The 12,590-nt window shown below is 41.8% G+C and overlaps 1 protein-coding gene across 1 annotated transcript in view; it reads right to left on the reverse strand.

Annotated features, from left to right (window-relative positions):
• Window positions 1-395: 395 nt before the first annotated feature.
• ESRRB (estrogen related receptor beta) overlaps window positions 396-12,590 on the reverse strand; it is a 153,556-nt gene continuing 141,361 nt past the window's right edge. Inside the window, exons 6-7 of the mRNA XM_043987574.1 lie at window positions 11,141-11,410; window positions 396-752 (exon numbers count right to left, since the gene is read on the reverse strand). Of these exons, the coding sequence (XP_043843509.1) occupies window positions 508-752; window positions 11,141-11,410 (515 nt within the window). The 3' untranslated portion in view covers window positions 396-507. The remainder of the gene's footprint in view (window positions 753-11,140; window positions 11,411-12,590) is intronic.

The following is a 12,590-nucleotide window of genomic DNA, read 5'->3' on the forward strand; positions in this document are numbered from 1 at the left end:
CAATTTCCCCCCAAATTCTTGTCTTCCTCCCTGCCCATCCTCATCTTCCTGCTATTTCCCCGGGGAATGGAAGGGCAAGGCAAGCTGGGTAAGAATTGGGCAGTGTGAGTGCTCACTCCTGATTGGGGGTGCTAGCTTCAACACTTTCTCTAGGGATCTCCTATCTCTTCCCAGGAACTGGCCTTGACAGGGACCTTAGGGCTGCCCACCAAGGAAGATGCACAACCAAAAAGAAAAAGAAAACCAAAAAATCAGATCACAAATGAGCCGAACAGCCCCTCTTCTCCCCCAGCCCGCCCCCTCCCACCCCCCACATCCCCGCACCCCATTGTACATGTGATTCTGCATACAGACAGATGGTAAATGACTTCTTCCGGTTTTGCTCTTAGCCACAATGAATGATTGGAAGGTAAAAGCCAGTGGCCGCGGGATTGATTTTTCCCTCCCTCCCCACGTCTGTCTGTGGGCTGGAGTCTGTGTGTTTGCTAGGAGTGGACGCCAGGGCCGTCAGACCTTTGCCTCCAGCATTTCTAGGAAGAGTTTGTGCATGGGCACTTTGCCCTGCAGTTTGATGCTGTAGAAGTGTTGGACGGCCTTGGCTGCCGTCTGCCGCAGCAGGGGCAAGGTCAGCAGCAGCTTGCCCGCCCTCCGAGGCTCCTCGTGGCGCTGGCTCAGCTCGTAGTCCTGAAGGGCCTCATGGAGCAGGTCTTGGAGCTTCTGCACCGCCTCCATGTCTTCTATGTGCATGGAATCTGCAAGGAGAAGAAAGGCCAGGGAGTAAGATGGTGGTGACTAATGGGAGGGAAAACCCCTCCACAAATAAATAGTAGAATCATGGGATGTTTGAGCTGGAAAGGATCTTAGGGATGGAGAATGTTTGAGCTGGAAGAGGCCATCCTTAGAGGTCATCTGGTTCAAGATCTTCCTTTTTTTTTTTTTTTTTTTTGGTGGGGCAATGAGGGTTAAGTGACTTGCCCAGGGTCACACAGCTAGTGTCAAGTGTCTGAGACTGAATTTGAACTCAGGTCCTCCTGAATTCAGGGCCAATGCTTTATCCACTGAGCCACCTAGCTGCCCCCCAAGCTCTTCCTTTTATAGATGAGACAACCAAGGCTTAAGAGAGAGAGGAAATGACTTGGCCAAGGTCACACAACTAGTTTATGTTAAACCAGGCACCATACTCTAAGCTGCCTGATTCAGTTATCTCCTCATTATACCACCCCATCTCTTTTATTAAGCCCCTATCATTCTCCTGAGCATGAGTCTATGGAATTTCCATAGCTACTCATATGGGTTCAGCACCAATTACAGTTATCCCTTCCACATTGTGACTTTCTCCATCGAGGTTTTGATATATGGGCATAAGAAATTAAATGGGAATTTGGGGAGAATTTTTCAGAAGCTGCAGACAACATACAAAGGCCAGCAGATGACACAGAAAACATTTAGAAATTCAGAAATGCATAACACATTATTATTGTCTAATATCAGCAGATTTTATCTTTTAATACCCTGATAATTCAGATTTCTCTTTGGGTACAAAGGGAGGGCCAAAATATTTTACATGGATCTTCCAGATGTCCCTAACCCCCATGATGTGGAATGGATAACTATACCTGCATTCCCTTTGTCCTCCACCCCCAAAGTTATTCACTCAATTACTCATGAAAGCACAGAGAGAATTGACATTTGACAGCTTTGTAACCTCAGCAGAACGTAGGCAAACTGTTAGGGTTCAGGGACTTTCGGGAGGTTTGTCCTTGTATCTCCTTGTATCTAGCAGAGTTTTTTGCATATAGTAAGAAATTAATAAATGCCTGTTCATTTGGGTTCTATGGGTTTATGCTTTGTGAATGACATTGACTTTGCTTCTCTCTACCTCTTACCACCATATCTCTTAGACCTCTTGAGGCAACTGGGTGGTGCATTGGAAAGAGCTCTGGACCTGGAGTCAGGCACACCTAAGATCCAATCCAGCCTCAGATACTAGATGTGTGAACCTGGGCAAGTCACCTAACCTCTGTCTAACTCAGTTTCCTCATCTGTAAAATGGGGATAATAATAGCACTTACCTCCCAGAGTTGTAAGGATAAAATGAGATATTTGTAAAGTGCTTTACCTACCTTAACATACTATATAAATGCTAGCTATAATTATTATTATTAATATTATTATTATGGTGCTAATAACCCCCTGAGCATGTGTTCTGAGTTATTATAATTATATAAATATAATAAATTGTAAACATATAATAATTATATAAAGATTATATATTATACATATATAATTATATGAAGATGATCTATTATAAATATATAATCATAATTATTATAATACCTCAAAACACATGCTTGGGAGTTCATTAGCACCTCAAGCAATCAGCAGACATTTATTATGGGCCTGCTATGTGCAAGGTACAATTCTAGGGACTGGGATTAATGAAATACTCCCACAAGGTCCTTAGATTCTATGAGAATAAATAGCATGTAACTATACAACAAAGCTATGTGTATGTATGTGTGTGTATATATATATATATATATACACAGACACACACACACACACACACATATATATATGCAGGCATATTACATGTAGATATATGTACATTTACGTATATTTATCTATATAGATGTATCAGAAGTGGTATGGAAGACAAAAGGTTCACAGACAGTGAAGGAAACTAGAATCAGATTGACTCTCTGTGAGGTACCTCTGGCATTTTACAGGGAGTAGAACACCCTGGCAAGACAAAATAAGGCAGACAAGTCTGTTGCCAAAATACTTCATAAAACATTGGTCAGGGGCAGCTAGGTGGCACAGTGGATAGAGCCCTGGATTCAGGAGTACCTGAGTTCAAATCTGGCCTCAGACACTTGACACTTACTAGCTGTGTGACCCTGGGCAAGTCACTTAACCCCAATTGCCTCACAAACAAAAACAAAAAACAAAGCCAAACTTTGGTCAAAGCCAGCCACAGCTGGGTTGGGATTCTTAGGTGTCTTGGATTATCCATGCTTATGGAAGGAAGGAAGGAAACAAACATTTATTAAGCACCTACTATGTGCCAGGCACTGTGTTAAGTGCTTTACAATTATTATTGTGGCAGAGAAGTCCATGGACAGGGTGGTGCTCCCTGGACAGCTCCGTCCATGGGCTGAGCTAAACCTTAGAGGAAGGGAGCAGGGAAGTGTGGGGAAGGAAACACTGATGGCCTAGAGAGGTACAAGAGTTAGAGAAGGGGAAGCATTTAAGTTAAGGGTGAGCTTTTCTTTTTGAAATACAGAAATTTACATTTTTCAGACTCATAACTGGTCAGATCTCATGCTGTGGTATAAAGAACTGTGCTGTAAACATGTGGGTTTTCAATATATATACTTCGGTGTCTGAGAAAATGAAATAATCTTGGGAAATTAATGTCCCAGATTTCTACCCTTCAAAAATAAACTAGATGGTGAGTTCCTTAACAAGATATCTTGTTCATCTATGTTTTCTCCATAACACTGAGTATTCCACATTGTGGGCACCTAATTAATAGTTATTGAATGAATGATCAAATGAACAAATGAATGAATGAATGAATGAATACCTCCAACATATCCATCTTCTCACCCCAACGCAGGGGCACAAATGTACTAGAAAACATGACATTGGAACTGTCTGCGGTTGAATTACTGGAATGAACCAAGGGAAGGGAAAGAAAAGCCAGAAGAATTTCTCTGCCCCCCCCCCCCACTTTTGAAATTTCTTTTTTTAAAAAGATCAATTTCTCGATAATCTGGGTAGATTCAAACACAAATATGGCCAAACAGTTGATGAAATGGGGCATGTTCAGAGGAGGGCAGATGGGACAGTAAAGTGCCTTGAGTGCATGACACATGAAAATCAGTTGAAAGATGTTAGTTCCTCTTTCTAAAGTTATTTTGTCTGTTTTATTTCACAACCTGACTAATGTGAAGAGATTTTGCATGACTGCACATGTATAACTTATATTGAATTGTTTGATTTCATAGGGAGGGGTGAGGAGGGAGGGAGGAAGAAAATTTGGAGCGCAAAGTTTTAAAAAAGTCAATGTGAAAAAATTTGTGTTTTTTTTACATGTAACTTTGGGAAAATTCTAAATAAATTTAATTTTTTTTTAAAAAAGAAAAAAGAAAATCAGTTGAAAGAACTGGAAATATTTAGCCTGGGGAAGAAAAGATTGAAGTGGGACACGATCTCTCTCTTCAAGTATTTGAAGGGATCTTGTATGGAAGAGGGATTAGACCTTTTTGGCTACAGAAAGAGGAACTGGAATGATGGTAGTAGCTGCATGGAGGAAGATTTGCATTTGGTGGAAGGTAAGACCAAAGAATTGGAAGCCCCCTAAAGTGGAATGAACCACCTCTGGAAGTAGTGGGTCTCTCCTGCCACTCCTCACCATTTGAAACTTTTTTTTTTTTTTTTTGGTGAGGCAATTGGAGTTAAGTGACTTGCCCAGGGTCACACAGTAAGTGTTAAGTGTCTGAGGCTGGATTTGAACTCAGGTCCTTCTGATGAAACTTTTAAGTAAAGGCTGAATGGCCATTGGCCAGGTATGGTACAGAGAGAGAATCATTTTTTCCAGGTCTAAGTTAAACTAGATGACCTCTGGGTGTCCCTTCCTACTCTGAGGCTCTGTGTGATTCTGCATGACTTACCTAGACATTTTCTGACCCAGAAGTCTATTATTAGCCTAGACTTCTGCCTCTGATTTTTTTTTGGGGGGGGGTGGGGTTGGGGGAAGTTGACCAGGAGAATCATATGATAGCATTGTATCTTCAAACTCTCATCTTGTGTCTTGTTTTCCTGAAAGGTGACAGAATCTATGATTTATCTGGTCCAGTAACAGTGCCATTTTCTGGGTTGAGTGTTACTGGCCTCATTGTCCTTGATGGAAACGTGTAGGTCAGGAGTAATGTTGTTCAGCAGCCAGTGAGGGGTCAGCCTTTGTCACATGTTAGATCTGCATTCTTCCATTCTTGTTCTCTTGGCAGGTTATAAAGAGATCTCCATTGCACCTGACCAGAGGCTGTTTGGATCAGAGCCAGCAAGTGGCCGAACAGAGCCACTGTCTTGTCCCTGGATTCCAAAATGCTGTCTACCTTTCTTTTCTCCATTTTCACTCTCACCCCCACCCCCCTACAAAGGAGAATGAAATTGGCAGCTGTCTTTAAAAAAAAAAAACTTTGCAGGATTAATTTCTTTGCAATCCATCAGCAAGTCTGTATTGATGGCATTGATAAACTGTTAATTACAAAATCAATGACTATGAATTTTTACTGCTGTCAGGGAACTTTGGGACTGCAGTAGTGCAGGGCGAACAGAGGCCAGCAGAGTTCCCAGGGGATCCTTGGCCACAATAGCCATCATGGAAACCAGCACTGTCCTTTACCTGCATCTCAGCTCCTAAAGAAACAAGCCCCAAATACCTCAATGAACTGAGCAAAATGAGGAGGGCATTGATGGTCCGTCCTGCCCTGTTCCTTCTAACCCCATGGTATTTCCCTCATTTTTTCTATTGCTACTAGCCCCAGTACTCCAGGCCCTCATTACCTGTTCAATAACTTGTCCTGATCTATCATTTTGCCTCCAGTCCCTTTGTGCCCCAAATACACTGTGGTGAGATTAATCTTCCTAAAGTAGAGTTCTAATCACATCACTCCCTTTCTAAAGTCTTTAATGACTCCCACTGTAAAAATCCAAACTGAAGACCTTTTATAATCTAGCACTGATCTGCCTTTCCAACTCTATCTCCCACTCCCCTCCACAAATACCCCAACTTTTAGCCAAACATTTTTATTCTTCCTTTCTTTTATTTTTTTGACGTGTTTTTATTTTTAACTTAACACCAAGTAAAATGGGCATTTCCATATACACAGTAGAATGGAAAAAGAGGACTGCACACCCAAGTAATAATCATTCCTTAAAAATACCTATTCTCAGGGGCAACTAGGTGGTGCAGTGGATAGAGCACCGGCCCTGGAGTCAGGAGGACCTGAGTTCAAATCCAGCCTCACACACTTAACACTTACTAGCTGTGTGACCCTGGGCAAGTCACTTAACCCCAATTGCCTCACTAAAAAAAATTAAATAAATACCTATTTTCTAACACACCCCTATGCCTTTGCTTTTTCTAATTCTCCCTCTGAAAAGCCCTCCTGACCCAACAATACGTGTCAAAATCCTACTAACCTTTTAAGACCCAGCCCAGCTCTAACATCACTGCAGCTGTGAAGCCTTCTCTAGTTTCCCTTTCCACCCCCATCTACCTTAAGCTAGAAGTTATGGCTCCCTTCTCCCATCTCCCATCAGTGCTTTCAAGTCAATCAAATACTTATTAAAAGTTGACTGTGTGCAATGTGCTATGCTAGGTGCTGGGGATACAAAAACAAAAATGTAGCAGAGCTACACTCAAGGACATTACACTATGTTGGAGAGAGATGTAATATATATGTGGGTTTGTGTGTGAAGAGGGAAGGGGAGAAGGAGAAGGGGGAGGAAGGAAGGGACAGAGATAGAGAGACAGAGGGAGACAGAAAGACACAGAGAGAGACAAAGAGAGACAGAAAGATCTATGGAAATATAAGGTAATTTGAGGAAGAAAAGACAAATAACAATTGGGGATGCTGCATATCCATAGAAAAGGAACACAAGGTAATTTGAGGGGGAAAGAGACGTTCCAAATGGGAAGGGAGAGATCAGGGAAGACTTCATAAGGAGGAGACACCTGAGATGAGTCTGGAAGGAAGATAAAGGCTCATAGTGGCAGAGATGGAAAGCGAATGCATTCCAGGAATGGGGGACAGCTTTCATAACTTCCCAGAGTCAGAGATGGAATGGCAAATTCAGAGAACAGCTAGTTGTCCAGTTTGTCTGGTAAGTCAAGTTCATGCAGAAGAGTAATGGGAGATGAAGTGGAAAAGTTAAGTTGGAGCCATACCCTGGAAGACCTTAAACATCAGGCATAGTGTCCAGTGCTTAGCACTGTGCCTGGCACTTATCATGTAGTTAATAAAGGGTTGTTGACTGACTATTTTATTCTAAAGACAATAGGAAATCACTGAGCAAGGGGGTGATAGACTTGCATCTTAACGAAGATTACTTTGACAGCAAGTTCTGTGAAAGATGAGTTGTAGAGGGGAGAGATTGGAGGTAGGTGGATAAGTTAGGAACCTATTAAAATACACTGGTAAAGAGATGATATGGGCAGAACTAGGGTAAGGACCACAGGAGAAAAGAAAGGGGTATAGGTGTTAAAAATATTGTGGAAGTAGAGTTAACAGAACTTAGCTACTGTTTGGCTGAGTCAGTGAGGGAGAATGAAGAGTAGAAGAAGACTCTGAGGGAAAGGGGAAGAGAAGGGGAGGGGAGGGGAAGGGAGGGAAGGAAACAAGTATTTATTAAGTGGGGGCAGCTAGGTGGCACAGTGGATAAAGCACTGGTCCTGGATTCAGGAGGACCTGAGTTCAAATCCAGCCTCAGACACTTGACACTTACTAGCTGTGTGACCCTGGGCAAGTCACTTAATCCTCATTGCCCCGCAAAAAAAAAAAAAAAAGTATTTATTAATGTACTAAGCATTTTACAAACATTGCTTTATTTGATCCTGAGTGACTGGGAGGTGGTTGTACCATCAACAGAAATTTAGAAGAGGAGTAGGTTTAAGGGGGAAGATGATAAATTATATGGGGGCTTGTTTGATATGCTGTTGGGATATCCAAATGGATATATCTAGCAGGCGGTTGGCAATACTTTGCCTGAATACAAAAGAAAAAAAATTAGGGCTGGATCTATAAATTTGAAAGTCACTTGAGTAGACATGATAACTGAACTCATTGAAGCTGATGAGGTCCTAAGGTAAAGAATACAGAGTGAGAAAAGGGCCCCTGAAAGAGGCTTACAGCCAGCCAGGCTAGGGAAGAAGAAATTGATAACAAGTATAGAGAATAAAAAGAGTGGTTAGATAAGTAAGCGAAGCAGAGGGGGCAGTATCATTGAAGTTAAGAGGATAGAGTTTATCAAAGAGTAGAGTTTGGTCAGCAGTATTAAAAGTTGTAGAGTCAGGGATGATGCACACTGAGAAACAGGTCTTTGGCCCTGCCAATTAAGAGATCATTGGTAGGGGCAACTAGGTGACACAGTGGCTAAAGTACTGGCCCTGGATTCAGGAAGACCTGGGTTCAAATCCGGCCTCAGACACTTGACACTAGCTAGCTGTATGACCCTGGGCAAGTCACTTAATTCTCATTGCCCCACAAAAAAAGAAAAGAAATCATTGGTGACCTTGGAGAGAACAGTTTCAGAGCAGAGCCCTAATGACAAGGGGTGAAAAATGAGTGAATAGTGAAGAATCAGAGTTAGTAAGAGTAGACAGCTCTTTCTAGGAACTTGACTGTGAAAGGGATGACAAGGTTGTGCAAAGGTTAAGTATGAAAAAAAAGGTTAAGTATGGGAGAAGAACTAGGGATACTTGTAGGGAGTAAGGAAAGAGCAGAAAGATAGATGCTGAAGATGATATAGGATGGGATGGGATGATTGCTGAGAAACGTCCAAGAAGACAGGGAGAAGATAAGATCAAAGTAACAACAGTCTTGACAAGAAAAGGGCCACCTCTTCCTCAAAGTAGGAAATGGTGTTGGGAAAGGGAAGGGAATGAGCATTTATTAAGTGCCTACTATATATTTGGCACTATGCTGCAAATATTATCTCCTCTGAGCCTCACAACTCTAGGAGATAAGTGCTATTATCCCCATTTTTACAGTAAAGGAAACTGAGACACACAAAAGTTAAGTGCCCAGGTTCACACGACTATTAGCGTCTGAAGGCAGATTTGAAGTCAGTTCTTTCTGACTCCAAACCCATCACTCTATCCACTATCTAGGGGAGATAAAGGAATCCAAGGTAGATCCCATTGATTTTCTCAATAAAGTGGTTGGTGAGAATACCTGATGAAAGAGAGAGGACTGGGGGAGATTCAGGGAGCTTGAAGAAAGAGGTTTGTTAAAGCTATTTTAGGGACTGTAATAGAGGAAGCCAGCACTAGAACAATAAAACAATTACCATGCAACAGTGAGGGTCCATTGAGATTACATAACATGAATAACACTTTGAGCCTCCTCCATTGCATGTTCATTTCTTTCTTCATTTATTCCCCACACATTATTAAGTATATAATTATGTACAGATCACTATACTGGGCCTTGGAGGAGATACAAAGTTTAAAGCAGACATGATCTCTGCTCTCATGGAGATTAAACTAGCAGCCTCACATTCTATCTTGTATCATAGCTATTTGTGGACATGTGACAAAGGAGGGAGTAGAAAAAAAACCACCTACGAATCCAGTGATGGTTTAGAGTACAATCTGAAGTCTATTTCTATTAGGAGAGCACCTTTTCCACCTGATTTGTTTCTTTCCACTAAAGTCAGACCCTTAATGTGTCTGTTGTGGTAAAAATTATTTGTGGTAAAGATTAATATTGAAAGTTTTAGCTGACTCATTTGAGAGATTGCACATGCTACTGAAGCATCTTTTGAAGGACCTCCCCTTTTGGGAGGAAAACTCAAGAATGTGAGGAGCTTCTAGGACACGAACTTAAAAGTGAGGGCGGAACGGAAGTTGGCGTTCTCTGGCTGTTAACCTTAGCCATGTCAGTGTGCGCGGGAGAGAGGAGTTCGGAAACACATGGTTGGTGTTCGACTTTGGGTGTGCTGGTTCATGGCCTGGCTGGCAGTTTGGGATTCGGTGAGTTTTATAAAGGAAAATAGACTTAGTTTAGATCTAAGAACATTCATCCATATTTCTACTTCCCTGTTTCCCTAATTGGTATCACCTTTTGTTGTCTAATTCCCAAGCAATAAAAACTAATCCCTCACAGATTAAAGCTCAGAGGCTCCTTTTTCTTAGTGGTCTGGGAGATATATACAAAAGGGAAAAGTTAAAAGGAGTTTAATGTTCCGTATATCCAATTTTGAATTTCCCCCTGTGTTTGCATCAGATACTTGTGGAATAGAAGCTAAGAATGATAACTATTTGAAAGCAGATTGGGTCATCTCTGGAAGTAGAGTTCTTTGTCATTCAGGGCCCTAAAGAAAAGACATGGAATAGAATGATGTAATGGAACCTCTTGCTGGAAATAAAAGAGACCAAAAAGAATTGCTTAGATAAGTAAGCAAAGCAGAAAAGAGTAGTATCATAGAAATCAGGAAGATAGAATCGATCAAGAAGTAAGATTTGGTCAATGGTATTAAAAGTTTCTGAGAGGATTTTTTTTTCAGAGAGGATATTATAGAAGGGTTCCCTGCCCTGGTATGAGTTAGAGGAAATGTGCCCTGAGATCCCCTTTTGACTCAGATGATGTGATCTGTGTCTTTTAAATTGCAAGTTGACTTGCCCACAATGCCCAATGCCCTCCTGGCACCCACATCATTCCTCTTCCTACTCTCCATTGTCTAGCTTTCTGCTTGAGTATTCTCAGGAAATGAAATGTAAAGTTGTTTTAATGCTACACTAAGCAAAATAATTAGGATGGTAAATCTACCACCTATCAAAAAGTCATCACGCATTCTGGTACATAGTGTAATATGAATAGGATTTTCTGAATTAGGTGCCAGAAGGTCTGGGTTCTAGGCTGGGCTCTGCCACTTACTAGCTACATGATCATAGGAAAAATCAGTTCATCTTCCTAAGCCTCATTTTCCTCATATATAGTATGAAGATGATGATGATAATAATAATAATAATAATAATAATAATGTGTATTATATTTACCTTACAGGGATGTTGGGAGAAAAGTACTTTGTAAATTGTCAAGTGCTTGATCAAGGAGTTAAAATAATTATTTTTCCCCTCCCCACTTTGTTGAGATCATAGAAAGCTGAGTATATCCTACCATTTTGTCCCCATAGTTCTCGCTGGTCAATTCCACTTGTCTCTTTCCTCATCTCTTAACTTCAGTCATTGGTGGTAGCCTAGACAGTCTAGTTCACTCAGGAACTCAGGATTCCAAGACCTAAGAGCTCTGTTCTGTACTCTAAGCTTATGCTGTCGCCCATCTGCTCCAGCTTTCCTTGCCCCAAGGGTCTCCTTGGCTTGTGCAGATATAGCCTGGACCATTACCTGAGTTGGCGAGGGCGAGGGCCTTGAGGGTCACAAACTCTTCTTTCTCTACCTTGAGCTTCTTGTACCTGCGCACCAACTGCAGGATAGCCAAGTAGAGCTCTAGCAGTCCCGTGAGGCGGGAGTGCTCCTCATCCATGATGTAGTCCTCGGCGTACACCAATTTGTCCTCATACGGTAAGGAGCGGTACACAATGCCCAGGATGAGGATCTCCATCCAGGCACTCTGCAGCAGGCTCATCTGGTCTCCCAGGGAGAGGTTTGAGAACCCTGATTTAGAAGAGCAAGAAAGCCAAAAGACAAGAGCCTGGTCAAATTAAGGTAAGGGAGAGGAGCATTTGCCCAGTGGTCTCTGATGTAGCCAATGCTACATCAGAGGATGGTGCCAGTTAACTGCCAAACAGCCTACCATGGTATGAAAAGCAGTAGGATTGTATGCAGGGCAAAATCAGGAGTAATGAGTGGGCAGAAATTTCAGAGAGGCAAATTAAACTTGATTCAAGGGAAAAATATTCTAAATAGAGCTATCCAAAAGTGGAATGGTCTGACTTGGGAGGAAGGTCCTTTCTCATTGGTTATGATGTAGAAGAGATTCTTGCTTAGGTACAGTCTGGATTAGAGGTTCACTGAGGCTCCTTCTACCTCTGAGAATCTGTGTGAAACTGTATAATTAAGGAAACAAGTTTAGAGGTCAGCTCTGCCACTTAGTGGCTGTTGCTCCCTTAGCCTCTTCGGTTTCCTCACCCGTAAAACAGGGATGATAAGGATTAAGAGGCAGTATAATGTAGTAACAAATGCACTGCATTTGCAGGCAGAGCCTAGGGGTTCAAGTCCTTTCTTTGCCAATTATTAACCTCAGGCAAGTCACACCTTTGTTGAGCCTCCATTTCCTTATATTATAAAATGAAGAGGTTGGACTAAATGATTTTCAAGGGTCTCTTCTAGCTCAAAATCCTTTGGAGTAAGACCCATCTCTATCCTGTTCTTAATCTCAGCTCCTATTGTTGTTACATTACTACTAGAAGAACTTTTGCAGGTGGCATACAATTGTCTAGCCTCATGTTGGGTAGAGGGCATCCAACACTCAACTGACAGAGTTGGAGGTTTGAAATGATTCCATTGCTTCTTCCTGTGACTTTTTCCTTCCTGTTCATAGCCTCCATTTCTAGATCTTTCTGAAGGCATCGAGGCAGTGCCTAGATCCTTTGGTCTGACTCAGTTCCTAGGCTTCTCTGTGGAATTTCATTTGTGTTGAATGAATAGCATGATGCAGTAGAAAAAGTATTGAACTTTCAGTCATTTGACCTGAGTTCAAATACTGTCTCTGTCACTTACTATCAGTGTGACTGTGGGCAAGTTACTTAACCTCCCCAGGTCTCAGTTTCCCTCATCTGTAAAATGAGGGGATTTAAATAAGATGGTCTCTAAGATCCCTTCCACTCTATCTAGA

The sequence above is a fragment of the Dromiciops gliroides genome, chromosome 2 (assembly GCF_019393635.1).
Source record: "Dromiciops gliroides isolate mDroGli1 chromosome 2, mDroGli1.pri, whole genome shotgun sequence".
Taxonomy (NCBI): domain Eukaryota; kingdom Metazoa; phylum Chordata; class Mammalia; order Microbiotheria; family Microbiotheriidae; genus Dromiciops; species Dromiciops gliroides.